This window comes from Pongo pygmaeus, chromosome 1, assembly GCF_028885625.2.
Source record: "Pongo pygmaeus isolate AG05252 chromosome 1, NHGRI_mPonPyg2-v2.0_pri, whole genome shotgun sequence".
Classification (NCBI taxonomy): Eukaryota; Metazoa; Chordata; class Mammalia; order Primates; family Hominidae; genus Pongo; species Pongo pygmaeus.
In genome coordinates this window covers 183114999-183127655 of record NC_072373.2, presented here as the reverse complement: position 1 = coordinate 183127655, position 12657 = coordinate 183114999, and the positions used below count along the sequence as shown (strand labels likewise).

At 39.2% G+C, this 12657-nt stretch overlaps 1 protein-coding gene across 1 annotated transcript in view; it reads left to right on the top strand.

The window, feature by feature from the left end:
• The window catches only part of CMPK1 (cytidine/uridine monophosphate kinase 1), a 46023-nt gene extending 33571 nt beyond the window's left edge, over nucleotides 1-12452 (top strand). The window contains exons 2-6 of the mRNA XM_054488852.2: nucleotides 679-825; nucleotides 6293-6445; nucleotides 8536-8612; nucleotides 8824-8920; nucleotides 10309-12452. Coding sequence (XP_054344827.1) covers nucleotides 679-825; nucleotides 6293-6445; nucleotides 8536-8612; nucleotides 8824-8920; nucleotides 10309-10350 — 516 coding nt within the window. The 3' untranslated portion in view covers nucleotides 10351-12452. The remainder of the gene's footprint in view (nucleotides 1-678; nucleotides 826-6292; nucleotides 6446-8535; nucleotides 8613-8823; nucleotides 8921-10308) is intronic.
• The last annotated feature ends 205 nt before the right edge of the window (nucleotides 12453-12657 follow it).

The window sequence follows — 12657 nt, the reverse complement described above, 5'->3', positions numbered from 1 at the left end:
TTTGAGACAATGTCTCACTCTGTCACCCAGGCTGGAGGGCAGTGGTACAATCACGGCTCACTGCAACCTTAAACTCCCAGACTCAAACAATCCTTTTGCATCAGCCTTACAAGTAGCTAGGACTACAGGCATGAATCACCATACCCAGCTAATTTTAAAAATTTTTTTTTTTTTTTTGAGATGGAGTCTCTCTGTCACCCAGGCTGGAGTGCAGTGGCGCGATCTCAGCTCACTGCAACCTCCGCCTCCCAGATTCAAGCGATTCTCTGTCTCAGCCTCCTGAGTAGCTGGGATTACAGGCATGCACCACCATGCCTGGCTAATTTTTGTGTTTTTAGAGAGACAGGATTTCACCATGTTGTTCAGGCTGGTCTAGAACTCCTGATCTCATGATCCACCCACCTCAGCCTCCCAGAATGTTGGGATTACAGGCGTGAGCCACTGTGCCCAGCCAGGATATATTTATATGAACATTATAGCTATGAAGAATAAAGATATCCATTAAGCAAACTGGATTATGGGAAATATCTTAAATTTTTCTTTATTATTTAATATACAAGCAAAACTTCTTTATTGTAGAAAAATTAGAATATAGAAATTAACACAAAGGAAAAAAAGTATAGTCCTACCACTGGGTTGAATGAATTCTGATATTTTTCCTATGTGTGCTTCTTTCAGAAATATGGCTACACACACCTTTCTGCAGGAGAGCTGCTTCGTGATGAAAGGAAGAACCCAGATTCACAGTATGGTGAACTTATTGAAAAGTACATTAAAGAAGGAAAGATTGTACCAGTTGAGATAACCATCAGTTTATTAAAGAGGGTAAGGAGTGTGAATGCCAACCAGTTCAAACCAGCGAGGAAACAAGAAATTAAATTCACCTTTTGGCCAGGCAGTTGCTCATGCTTGTGATCCCAGCACTTTGGGAAGCCAAGGCAAGAGGATCACTTGAGGCCAGGAATTCAAGACCAGCCTGGACAACCTAGTGAAACCCCATCTCTACAAAAAAATTTTTTTAAAAAGCCAGGCGTGGTGGCATATGCCTGTAGTCCCAGCTGCTTGTGAGACAGAGGCAGAAGGATTGCTTGACCCCAGAAGTTCAAGTCCAGCCTGGGAAATATAGTGAGACCTCCTCTCAAAAATAAATAAATAAACAACAATAATAATAAAAATAAATAAATCCACCTTTCGTATGTGTAATGAAAAATATCAGAGGTTTTTTGTTTTGTTTTGTTTTGTTTTGAGACAGTGTCTTTGTCACCCAGGCTGGTGTGCAGTGTCCTGATCACAGCTCACTGCAGCCTCAACCTTCCAGGCTTAAGCCATCTTCTCACCTCAGCCTCCTGAATAGCTGGGACTACAGGTGCATGCCACCACACCCAGCTAATTTTTTTCTATTTTTTGTGGAGACAGGGTCTCGCTATGTTGCGTAGGCTAGGCTGGAACTCCTGGGCTCAAGTGATCCTCTCACCTCGGCCTCCCAAAGTGCTGGGATTACAGGAGAGAGCCACCACACCTAGCTCAGCGTATTGAATTTCTTGCTTGTGGAAGGTGGTTATGCTTGAGAATGGCAGAACTGGAAACCTTGCTTTCACCTGGGAATAAAGCGGACAGTGGCAAGGATTCTCTGCTTTGATTTAGGATCACCTATAGCTCAACTTAACATCCATTTATGTGCACTTGGTCCTTTCTTCCCAACATTCAGACAGTTATTCTCTTCCATTTCTTTTCATCTTTTTTCCTCCCTCTCCTGCTCCCTTTTTTCCTTTTTTTTTTGTTCTTTTTTTTTTTTGGAGATAGAGTCTTGCTCTGTCACCAGGCTGGAGTGCAGTGGCACGATCTTGGCTCACTGCAACCTCTGCCTCCCGGGTTCAAGAGATTCTCCTGTCTCAGCCTCCCAAGTAGCTGGGACTACAGGTATGCACCACCATGCCCAGCAAATTTTTGTATTTTTAGTAGAGATGGGGTTTCACCATGTTGGCCATGATGGTCTCAATCTCTTGACCTCGTGATCTGCCTGTCTTAGCCTCCCAAAGTGCTGGGATTACAGGTGTGAGCCACTGTGCCTGGCCCCCAATTTTTTTTTTTTTGAAATAACCTCTTTCTTTCTTCTTTCTTTTTTTTTTTTGGTGGGGAGACGCAGTTTCGCTCTGTCGCCCAGGCGGGAGTGCAGTGGCGCGAACTCGGCTCACTGCAAGCTCCGCCTCCCGGGTTCACGCCATTCTCCTGTCTCAGCCTCCCAAGTAGCTGGGACTACAGGTGTCTGCCATCACGCCTGGATAATTTTTTGTGTAATTTTTAGTAGAGACGGGGTTTCACCGTGTTAGCCAGGATGGTCTCCATCTCCTGACCTCATGATCCGCCCGCTTGGGCCTCCCAAAGTGCTGGGATTACAAGCGTGAGACACCGCGCCCAGCCCTTTCTCTGTTTTTTAACCCACGTCCCTCTCATCACTGATGTTCGCTCAGCCATGTTGTCTACTTTTCTGGTGCATCACCATCTTCAGTGTGAAATGCTAAGACTTAACAGCTTTCAGAACTAAAATATGTCACATCTGAAGCTGGGCACAGTGGCTCATGCCTGTAATCCCAGCACTTTGGGAGGCCGAGGCAGGGGGATCACTTGAGGTCAGGAGTTCGAGACCAGTCTGGCCAACATGGTGAAACCCCGTCTCTACCAAAAAATATAAAAATTAGCCAAGTGTGGTGGCACACACCTGTAATCCCAGTTAGTTGGGAGGCTGAGGCAGAAGAATCACGTGAACCTGGGAGGCAGGGGTTTTGGTGAGCCGAGATCATGCTACTGCACTCCAGGCTGGGTGACAGAGCGAAACTCCGTTTCTTAAAAAAAAAAAAAAAAAAAAAAATGTCCAGGCATGGTGGCTCACGCCTGTAATCCCAGAACTTTAAGACACCAAGGTGGGTGAATTACGAGGTCAGGAGTTCAAGACCAACATGGCCAACATGGTGAAACCCCGTCTCTACTAAAAATACAAAAAAAAAAAAAAAATTAGCCAGCCGTGGTGGCAGGCACCTGTAATCCCAGCTACTCGGGAGGCTGAGGCAGGAGAATTGCTTGACCCAAGGAGGCAGAGGTTGCAGTGAGCTGGGATCGCACCATTGTACTCCAGCCTGGGCAACAGGGTGAGATTCCGCCTCAAAAAATAAATAAATAAATAAATAAATAAATGTTACATCTGAAAAACACCCTGTATTTACTAGGTAACTCTTCATTCTAGATTCCTAAAACTAAAATCATTAACAGGTATTTTCACATATAAGAACAGTGAGGGAGAAAAAGGAATGCAATATTGGGAACAACAAGAAATAGCCAAAGCCTGATGGAAAAGAGCTGTGTAAGCATCTGTTTGGAACTAAAGACATTGGGGATGAAAAGTGGCTCATACACACTTTCTTAACTCTTGTCTCAGAGGTTGGAGTAACCTGCTTCCATTCCAAAATAAACAAATTCTCTCTCCCCATTCACTCTTTCTAATGTCCTTTCTCTGCTCTATAAAGCAGAGAAAGCATTATGAAAAAGCATATGGTTTTTACTTTTTCACTCCCTACTTTTCAACCCTTTGCAGTCAGATTCTGTTTCCATCTCCATTGCAGCTGCTCTTGCATGTTACCAATGATGATCTCTATCAAATAATACTTTTGTCATTATTTTTCTTGTAGTATTTAACTTTGATCAGTCTGTTTGAAAATCATTCCTCCTTTGTTCTTTATGACAGCATCTCTTTTTCTTCTCTCCCTAGTGAGTGACTGCTATTTCTGTATCATCTCTAATAGTTATTCTTCTTTTGCAAGTTTCCAAAACCATGATGCTTCTCAGGGTTTTATACTTGGTCTTATTCAGCTCTCATTTCATGTTTCTTTCTGGATGGTTTTAGCCATACCCAAAGCTTTCACTCTGCTAATGCTGCTAAAGTCTATTTATAGCTCTAAAACAAAATGTTTGTTTTGAATTCCAGACATATATTTTTAACTACCTAACTACTAGGCCTCTATTTGAATGTCTCACAAGTGTCTCAAAATCAACATGTCAGAGGCTGAGTGTATTGTCTAAAATGTGATTTTCCTTTACTTCCTGTCTTGGTTAATGGTTCTGCCATCTACCTAGCTACTCAAGGCATAAATCTGGGAATCATCCTATATTCTCCTGCCTCTTCCTCACTTTCCCAAATCCATTCAGTGAGCATATCTTTTCAGTTATCTTTCTTTTAATCCTCTTCTGTTAGTCTCTTCTCTGTCATCACCTTAGTTCACATCCTCTTTTTTTCTATTTTTTTTTTTTTTTTTTTTTTTGAGACAGAGTCTTGCTCTGTCTCCCAGGCTGGAGTGCTGTGGCACGATCTCGGCTCACTGCAACCTCCACCTCCTGGGTTCAAGCAATTCTCTGCCTCAGCCTCCCGAGTAGCTGGGATTACAGATGCCAGCCACCACGCCCAACTAATTTTTGTATTTTTAATAGAGACGGGGTTTCACCATCTTGGCTAGGCTGGTCTTGAACTCCTGACCTCGTGATCCACCCACCTCTGAAAGTACTGGGATTACAGGCGTGAGCCACTGCACCCGGCCACATCCTCTTTTTTTCTTACCTAGACTATCAGTAGAGACTCCTAGTTAGTCTTTTTGCTTTTACTCCATCCTTGTCCCCTTCTGATTCATCCTCTTCAGTGCAGTCAGAGTGATTTTTTTTCTAAAAGGCAATATGAGCCTGTTATTTTACTGCTTAAAATTCTTAAATGTTCCTGTATTGCTTCCAGAATAAAACTCAAACTCCTTGGTATCCCATACAAAGTTCTTCATTAGTCTTACTCCTTGCTTACTTTCCAGTCATATCTCCCACCACTCTCCACACATATCCTAAGATTCAGTTGTCCCGGCTTATAGATTCATTGAAGCGGTTGTGCTTGCTCATTTATAGTTCCAGTTTCCACTATCTGGAGGACATTGATCCCTGTCCGCCCACATGTGCCATTTCATTATTCAGGATTCAGTTCCACTGCCACTTCTTTGGAAAAGCTTTCTCTGGCAGTTTCCTTGCAGTTTGTGCTGACTTCTTTGTTTTATTATAGCATCCTTTGCATACTTGATTATAGAACTTAGCACATGTATGTATACGTATTTGTCATGCACTCAACTGTGAGTCCCCCCAGAGACAAGAGTTATGACCTTGCTCTTCATGTTCCCTGATCGTAGGCCTCGAATAAATGTATGCTGAATGAGTATGATATTGATGTGCCTTCTTCAGATATCTTCCACTACCATAGTTGTGGTAGAAAGGTTATAGCAGAGGCCCGAAAGCATTCTGCTCAAGTTTTGCAAATATCAAAGAAGCAGCTAGATGCTGGTTAAAACCAATTCTCAGATAAAGGGATCATGGGTCCTGACAGCCATTGTTCTTGAGGAACCAGAGAAGTTTGAACATGGAGAGTACTGAATGTCAGTTCACTTTGGAATAGAGGCTCCTCTAAGGTTTATTACAGTCATGTTCCTGTGCTTATCTTGTGGTGATTGAAGTGGCAAGGATTTGGAGATTAGAGATTTCCATCTCCTATTTACATATTCCCACATTCTGCCTAAATTCACGCCTTGGAAGAGGACGGTGAAATGGTTTGCTCTAACTATCTTTCTGGATGCGTTGTTTTGTTCCCTTTGTTTTGGGGCAGCCAGTGACATTTGGGTTTAATTAGCTTCCATTAAAAAGTATTTTATCCTACATTAATAATTAATGCTAATGGTCTTTTATGTTTGTCCAAAGCTTTGTGTTGTTGGACTTGAATTATATGAATAGCAGAGTTGAGCACCTGTAGAAGTAATATACTTTCCACTACAGCAAAATGACTTGGGAAGAGCAAAGGGAACACAAGACAGGGTCTCCAGTTGCTGGAGCAAAGATAATGGTTAATGGTTGTTTTCCTCTTATTGCTGCTCTTATTGTTTATTTATAACTTTGTGAACGTGTATGTGAAAGTAACATAAACTTAACTTTAGAAAATTTGGAAACCACAGAAAAAAATTGTGTGTATAAAATGAGGTGGTTTTGAGAGGGGCACATACCCATAACCACACCAACTTGAGGCAACCATCTTAATACATTGATAGATTTCCTTCTAGTCTTTTTTCTTTCTTTCTTTTTTTTTTTTTTGCTATGTACCCCCCACCCTTTACTTATGGTTTAAATAATAATAATAAAACAAACACCCATGTATACACTACCATGCTTGAGAAATTTCATTTTGTTAATGTAGTATTGAACCTAAATCTTCTTTTTCCTTTAGGAAATGGATCAGACAATGGCTGCCAATGCTCAGAAGAATAAATTCTTGATTGATGGGTTTCCAAGAAATCAAGACAACCTTCAGGGTTGGAACAAGACCATGGACGGGAAGGCAGATGTATCTTTCGTTCTGTTTTTTGACTGTAATAATGAGGTAATGAAAATCTTCATCTGCCCACGTAGGCTTTAAGCAACTGTTAGTCAACTATTAGAAAAAACAAAGGATTTTTTTACTTATATGTTATATTGGCAGCAGTATTTTTTGAATTGGTAGATTGGATGGACAGAACAGCACTGTCTTGCTGTTGGAGTATTAAAAACTGTGGCATTAGCAGCCTTGTGGAGCTAAATTTTCCTTTATTTTCAAAATAACAAGAATGAGTTTTGATTTTTAAAAAATAAGAATTGACATACATAATAGGTAATGAAGCTGAACTACTTTCTTAGGTAGACATTATTATCAAAGAGTATCTTGCCTTAGGGTGTTGTTTACTGGAAGAGAAACAGGTTTCTGAGAAGTAGGGAAAACTTTTTGTTTTAAAGAAACATACAGGGCCGGGTGCGGTGGCTCACGCCTGTAATCCTTGCACTTTGGTAAGCCAACGTGGGCGATCACCTTAGGTCAGGAGTTCAAGACTGGCCTGGCCAACATGGTGAAACCCTGTCTCTACTAAAAATACAAAAATTAGCCTGGCGTGGTGGCAAACGCCTATAATCCCAGCTACTTGGGAGGCTGAGGCAGGAGAATTGCTTGAACCTGGGAGGCAGAGGTTGCAGTGAGCCAAGATCGCACCACTGCACTCCAGCCTGGGTGACAGAGCAAGACTGTCTCAAAAAAAGAAAAAAAAAAGAAATGTACAGGATAGCTTGATTTGTCTTAAGAGTGAAATAATCTTGAAAAAAGTAAAAAAATGTACTTTTCTTTCTGGTAGGTTTTTTTTTTTTGAGACGGAGTCTTGCTCTGTCGCCCAGGCTGGAGTGCAGTGGCATGATCTTGGCTCACTGCAAGCTCCGCCCCCCGGGTTCATGCCATTCGCCTGCCTCAGCCTCCTGAGTAGCTGGGACCACAGGCGCCCGCCACCATGCCCGGCTAATTTTTTGTATTTTTAGTAAAGACAGGGTTTCACTGTGTTAGCCAGGATGGTCTCGATCTCCTGACCTCGTGATCCGCCCGCCTCAGCCTCCCAAAGTGCTGGGATTACAGGCATGAGCCACCGCACCCGGCCTCTTTCTGGTAGTTCTAATAATGAAGCCAGACATACTTTTGAATAACTAACTACATTTCTTAGAATCATTTAATTAAAAAGCCTGAAGTAGTTAGTACCTTGAAAGAAGCTGGCTGTTCTTAGGTTGAATTGTAAACGTGCCTCTGGTGGAGAGACTTGCTGTGGCCTTCGCATTGTTTTATTTTATTTTTTTTTGAGACGGAGTCTCACTCTGTTGCCCAGGCTGGAGTACAGTGGCACGATCTCAGCTCACTGCAACCTCCCAGGTTCAAGCAGTTCTCCTGCCTCAGCCTCCCAAGTAGCTGGGATTACAGACATGCGCACCACGCCTAGTTAATTTTTGTATTTTTAGTAGAGACGGGGTTTTGCCATGTTGGCCAGGCTGGTCTCGAACTCCTGACCTCAGGTGATCCACCCGCCTTAGCCTCCCAGAGTGTTGGGATTGCAGGCATGAGCCACCATGCCTGGCCTTTTGCATTGTTTTAAAACGTAGCTCTCTTCTTCCAACCCCCAAAAATATGTTTTCATTTACCCTTCAAAGTTAACTTTAGAATGTTACCACAGCTTTATAACAAGGAATGTTTATTCACAATTAACAAAGGATGCTTTATTCAAATGCAAATATGTTGACTCAAATATTTGCAAATTTATGGAATTATCAAAAAGCAGGCAAAAATGAAACAAAGTTTGAGGCATGTAATTCATACCTAATAAGTTAATAATATATCTGAGATGGAACCATACACATACAGATCTTTTTATTACAGTTTGAAAAAAAATACACAGGAAAAACTGAGTCATGAATGAATTCTTATTTTGCTCTGTACTTATTTAACCTAGTTTCTATAAATTGAACCACATGTTTAAATTTAAAAGGACTTTGCATGTTGATTAATGAATTAGACACATTTATTTCAGGGTTTTTTTGGTCATCTCTTTAAACTCTTGTTTTATTTTCAGGTTAAAAGAATGGCAAATTCATATCTACATTTTTTAATAACTTTGTATCTCTTTTTAGATCTGTATTGAACGATGTCTTGAGAGGGGAAAGAGTAGTGGTAGGAGTGATGACAACAGAGAGAGCTTGGAAAAGAGGTACTTGGCAGTTTTTATATACAACCACTTCAATCCCAGACCTGCCCTATTTGGTACAGGAAAAAAACAGTCACATTTAAACATGTAAAATGGCTTGTTTAAGATGTTAAGTCAATCAGTCGGGGCAGATCCAGTGTTCTGTGAGCTCTCCTATAACATGTAGAAGAAAGGATAGATACCTAGAACCTTGCAATATTTACTTCTTTTGCAGAATTCAGACCTACCTTCAGTCAACAAAGCCAATTATTGACTTATATGAAGAAATGGGGAAAGTCAAGAAAATAGATGCTTCTAAATCTGTTGATGAAGTAAGTGTTCCTAGCCCGTCTTTAAAAAAATATGTCAAATAAAAATGTGATTATTTGTTTTGGGGTAAGCAGGAAAAAAAGAAATACTATCACAGATTAGTTAGTTTTTCAAGACACTGGAAGCTGGGCATGGTGACTCATGCCTGTAATCCCAGCACAGGTGTTCAAGACCAGCCTGGGCAACATACTGGGACTCTGTCTCTTAAAAAAAAAAAGAAGACACTGGGGACTAAATGAAAAATTAGGGCTTTTTTCCTTTCTGAGTAAAACCCAAAATGAGATTTATAACTTCAAACTTGTTCTTTATGAGAAATGGGTGGTTTATGAATTCTAAATTTGCTCCCAAGCACTAGAAAACTGGTATTTTAAGAAATGGGAGTTGGATCACATGAATGGCAAGTCATCTAGCTCAAGAGTTCCAGGCTTCTTTCTTCTTCCACAGAACAAATAGCACCACAGGTGAAGGTTTCCATGACTTATCACTTCTCTTTTTTTTTTCATAGTGATCTCTAAATTGTGGTTTGCAAGCCCAACAAAATTTCTAGTGTCTCTTAAGGAACCTAACCTCCCTTTCCCCGATTCCCTGAATCTTCATCCTCTTATAGTCATAAGATAAAAAAGAAAGGCCCAGGAGAAGAAAGGCCCAGGGGAAGAAGTTTCAGGGAATCTTTTTTAATCCCTTTAATTGACACTTTGTATAGAGGTGAGGTAACACATGAGAAAACTGTGTTTTAGAATCAGAACTAAGAAGATAAGCCACTTCAGTTTATATTTTATCAAATTATTGGTAGCCTCTCAAGAATATTTTGTCCTAAAAGCACTAATTGAATGTAATATAGTCATAATTTTATATGTATTATTTATATAATATTACTGTCTAAAGTAAAATAGATGAAACTGAGTATGTGATTCAGAAAAATGATTCATTTTGAAAATTAATGTAAATTTGAGTTTTGTGTGTGTGACCCTGTTTGGAGATGGAGTCTTTATTTTTTATTTTATTTTATTTATATATATTTTTTGAGACAGTGTCTCACTCTGTTGCCCAGGCTGGAGTGCAATGGTGTGATCTCAGCTCACTGCAACCTCCGTCTCCTGGGTTCAAGTAATTCTCCTGCCTCAGCCTCCTGAGTAGCTGGGATTACAGGTGCCCGCCACCACACCTGGCTGATTTTTGTATTTTTAGTAGAGACGGGTTTTGCCATGTTGGCCAGGCTGGTCTTGAACTCCTGAACTCAAGTGATCTGCTCGCCTCGACCTCCCAAAGTGCTGGGATTACAGATGTGAGCCACCACGCTCGGCCAAATTTGATTATTTTTAATAAGAACTTAGCTGTATGGTATTTTAACAGTACCTGCTTTTAAAATTATCATCTTTTTCCTTTACAGGTTTTTGATGAAGTTGTGCAGATTTTTGACAAGGAAGGCTAATTCTAAACCTGAAAGCATCCTTGAAATCATGCTTGAATATTGCTTTGATAGCTGCTATCATGACCCCTTTTTAAGGCAATTTTAATCTTTCATAACTACATCTCAATTCGTGGCTGGAAAGTACATGGTAAAACAAAGTAAATTTTTTATGTTCTTTTTTTTGGTCACAGGAGTAGACAGTGAATTCAGGTTTAACTTCATCTTAGTTATGGTGCTCACTAAACAAAGAAGGGTATCAGCTAGTTTTTTTTAAATTCAAAAAGAATATCCCTTTTATAGTTTGTGCCTTCTGTGAGCAAAACTTTTTAGTACGCGTATATATCCCTCTAGTAATCACAACATTTTAGGATTTAGGGATACCCGCTTCCTCTTTTTCTTGCAAGTTTTAAATTTCCAACCTTAAGTGAATTTGTGGACCAAATTTCAAAGGAACTTTTTGTGTAGTCAGTTCTTGCACAATGTGTTTGGTAAACAAACTCAAAATGGATTCTTAGCAGCATTTTAGTGTTTATCAAATAACTGACCATTTGCTATAGAAAGATGAGAAAACTTAAGCTTTGTTTTACTACAACTTGTACAAAGTTGTATGACAGGGCATATTCTTTGCTTACAAGATTTGGGTTGGGGGCACTAGGGGTTCAGAGCCTGGCAGAATTGTCAGCTTTAGTCTGACATAATCTAAGGGTATGGGGCAAGGATCACATCTAATGCTTGTGTTCCTTATACTCTGTTATATAGTGTTATTCATGATTCAGCTGATCTTAACAAAATTCCTAGCAGTGGAACCTTGAAATGCATGTGGCTAGATTTATGCTAAAATGATTCAGTTAGCATTTTAGTAACACTTCAAAGGTTTTTTTTGTTTGTTTTCTAGACTTAATAAAAGGTTAGGATTAATTAGAAGAATCAATCTAGTTAAATTTCCCATTTGTATTTTATTTTCTTGAATATTTTTTTCGTAGTTATTTGTTTAAAAAGACTTAAAAATCATTGCACTTTGGTCAGAAAAATAATAAATATATCTTATAAATGTTTGATTCCCTTCCTTGCTATTTTTATTCAGTAGATTTTTGTTTGGCATCATGTTGAAGCACCGAAAGATAAATGATTTTTAAAAGGCTATAGAGTCCAAAGGAATATTCTTTTACATCAATTCTTCCTTTAAAAATCTCTGAGAAATTTGTTTTCGCCTTACTTTTTTTTCCTCTGTCACAATGCTAAGTGGTATCCAAGGTTCTTAATGTGAGATTTAAAATCTTAAAATGTTTCTTATTTTCAGCACTTACATCATTTGGTACACAGGGTCAAATAGGGCAAATAATTTTGTCTTTGTATAATTAGATTTGATATTTAAAGTCACTGGAAATAGTGAGGACAAGTTAATGGATGTTTTTATATTTTAATAGAATCATTTATTTCTATGTGTTATGAAATTCACTTAATGATAAATTTTTCAACATACTTGCCATTAGAAAACAAAGTATTGCTAAGTACTATAACATATTGGCCACTAAAATTCATATTGAGATTATCTTGGTTTCTTGGAAGAGATAGGAATGAGTTCTTATCTCATGTTGCAGGCCAGCAAATACAGAGGTGGTTTAATCAAACAGCTCTAGTATGAAGCAAGAGTAAAGACTAAGGTTTCAAGAGCATTCCTACTCACATAAGTGAAGAAATCTGTCAGATAGGAATCTAAATATTTATAGTGAGATTGTGAAAGCAACCTTAAAGTTTTGAAGAAGACTGATGAGACTAGGTGCTTTGCTTCCGTTCATCAGATATCTTTCTGTGGCATTTGAGAACAGAAACCAAGAAACATGGTAATTACTAAATTATGAGGCTTTGCTTTTTGTTTGCTTTTAAGTAGAAAAACATGTTGGCAACATTGAGTTTTGGGGTTGATTGAGATAATCTGACTTAACTAGTTTTGTCATTCCATTTGTTAAAGATACAGTCACCAAGAATTTTTTGAGTTTTTTGAAAGACCCCAATTTAAGCCTTGCTTATTTTTAAAAACTAAGTTATTTCCATTCAGTGATGTTGGATGTATATGAATTATTTAGTAAATCTCAATAAATTTTGTGCTGTGGCCTTTGCTATTTGTTGGTTCAGATTTCTGTTCTCTAAGCATATTGAAGATCAAGAAGTATCCTATTTAACATGTGGGTCCTCACACTACAAAGGCAGGGTTCAGGACTGTCGATGCAAAGAGTCAAACTCTGTAAAATATTTGAAGAGATTTATTCTAAGCCAAATATGAGTGATGAGTGGCTTGTGACACAGCCCTTATTAGGAGATCCTGAG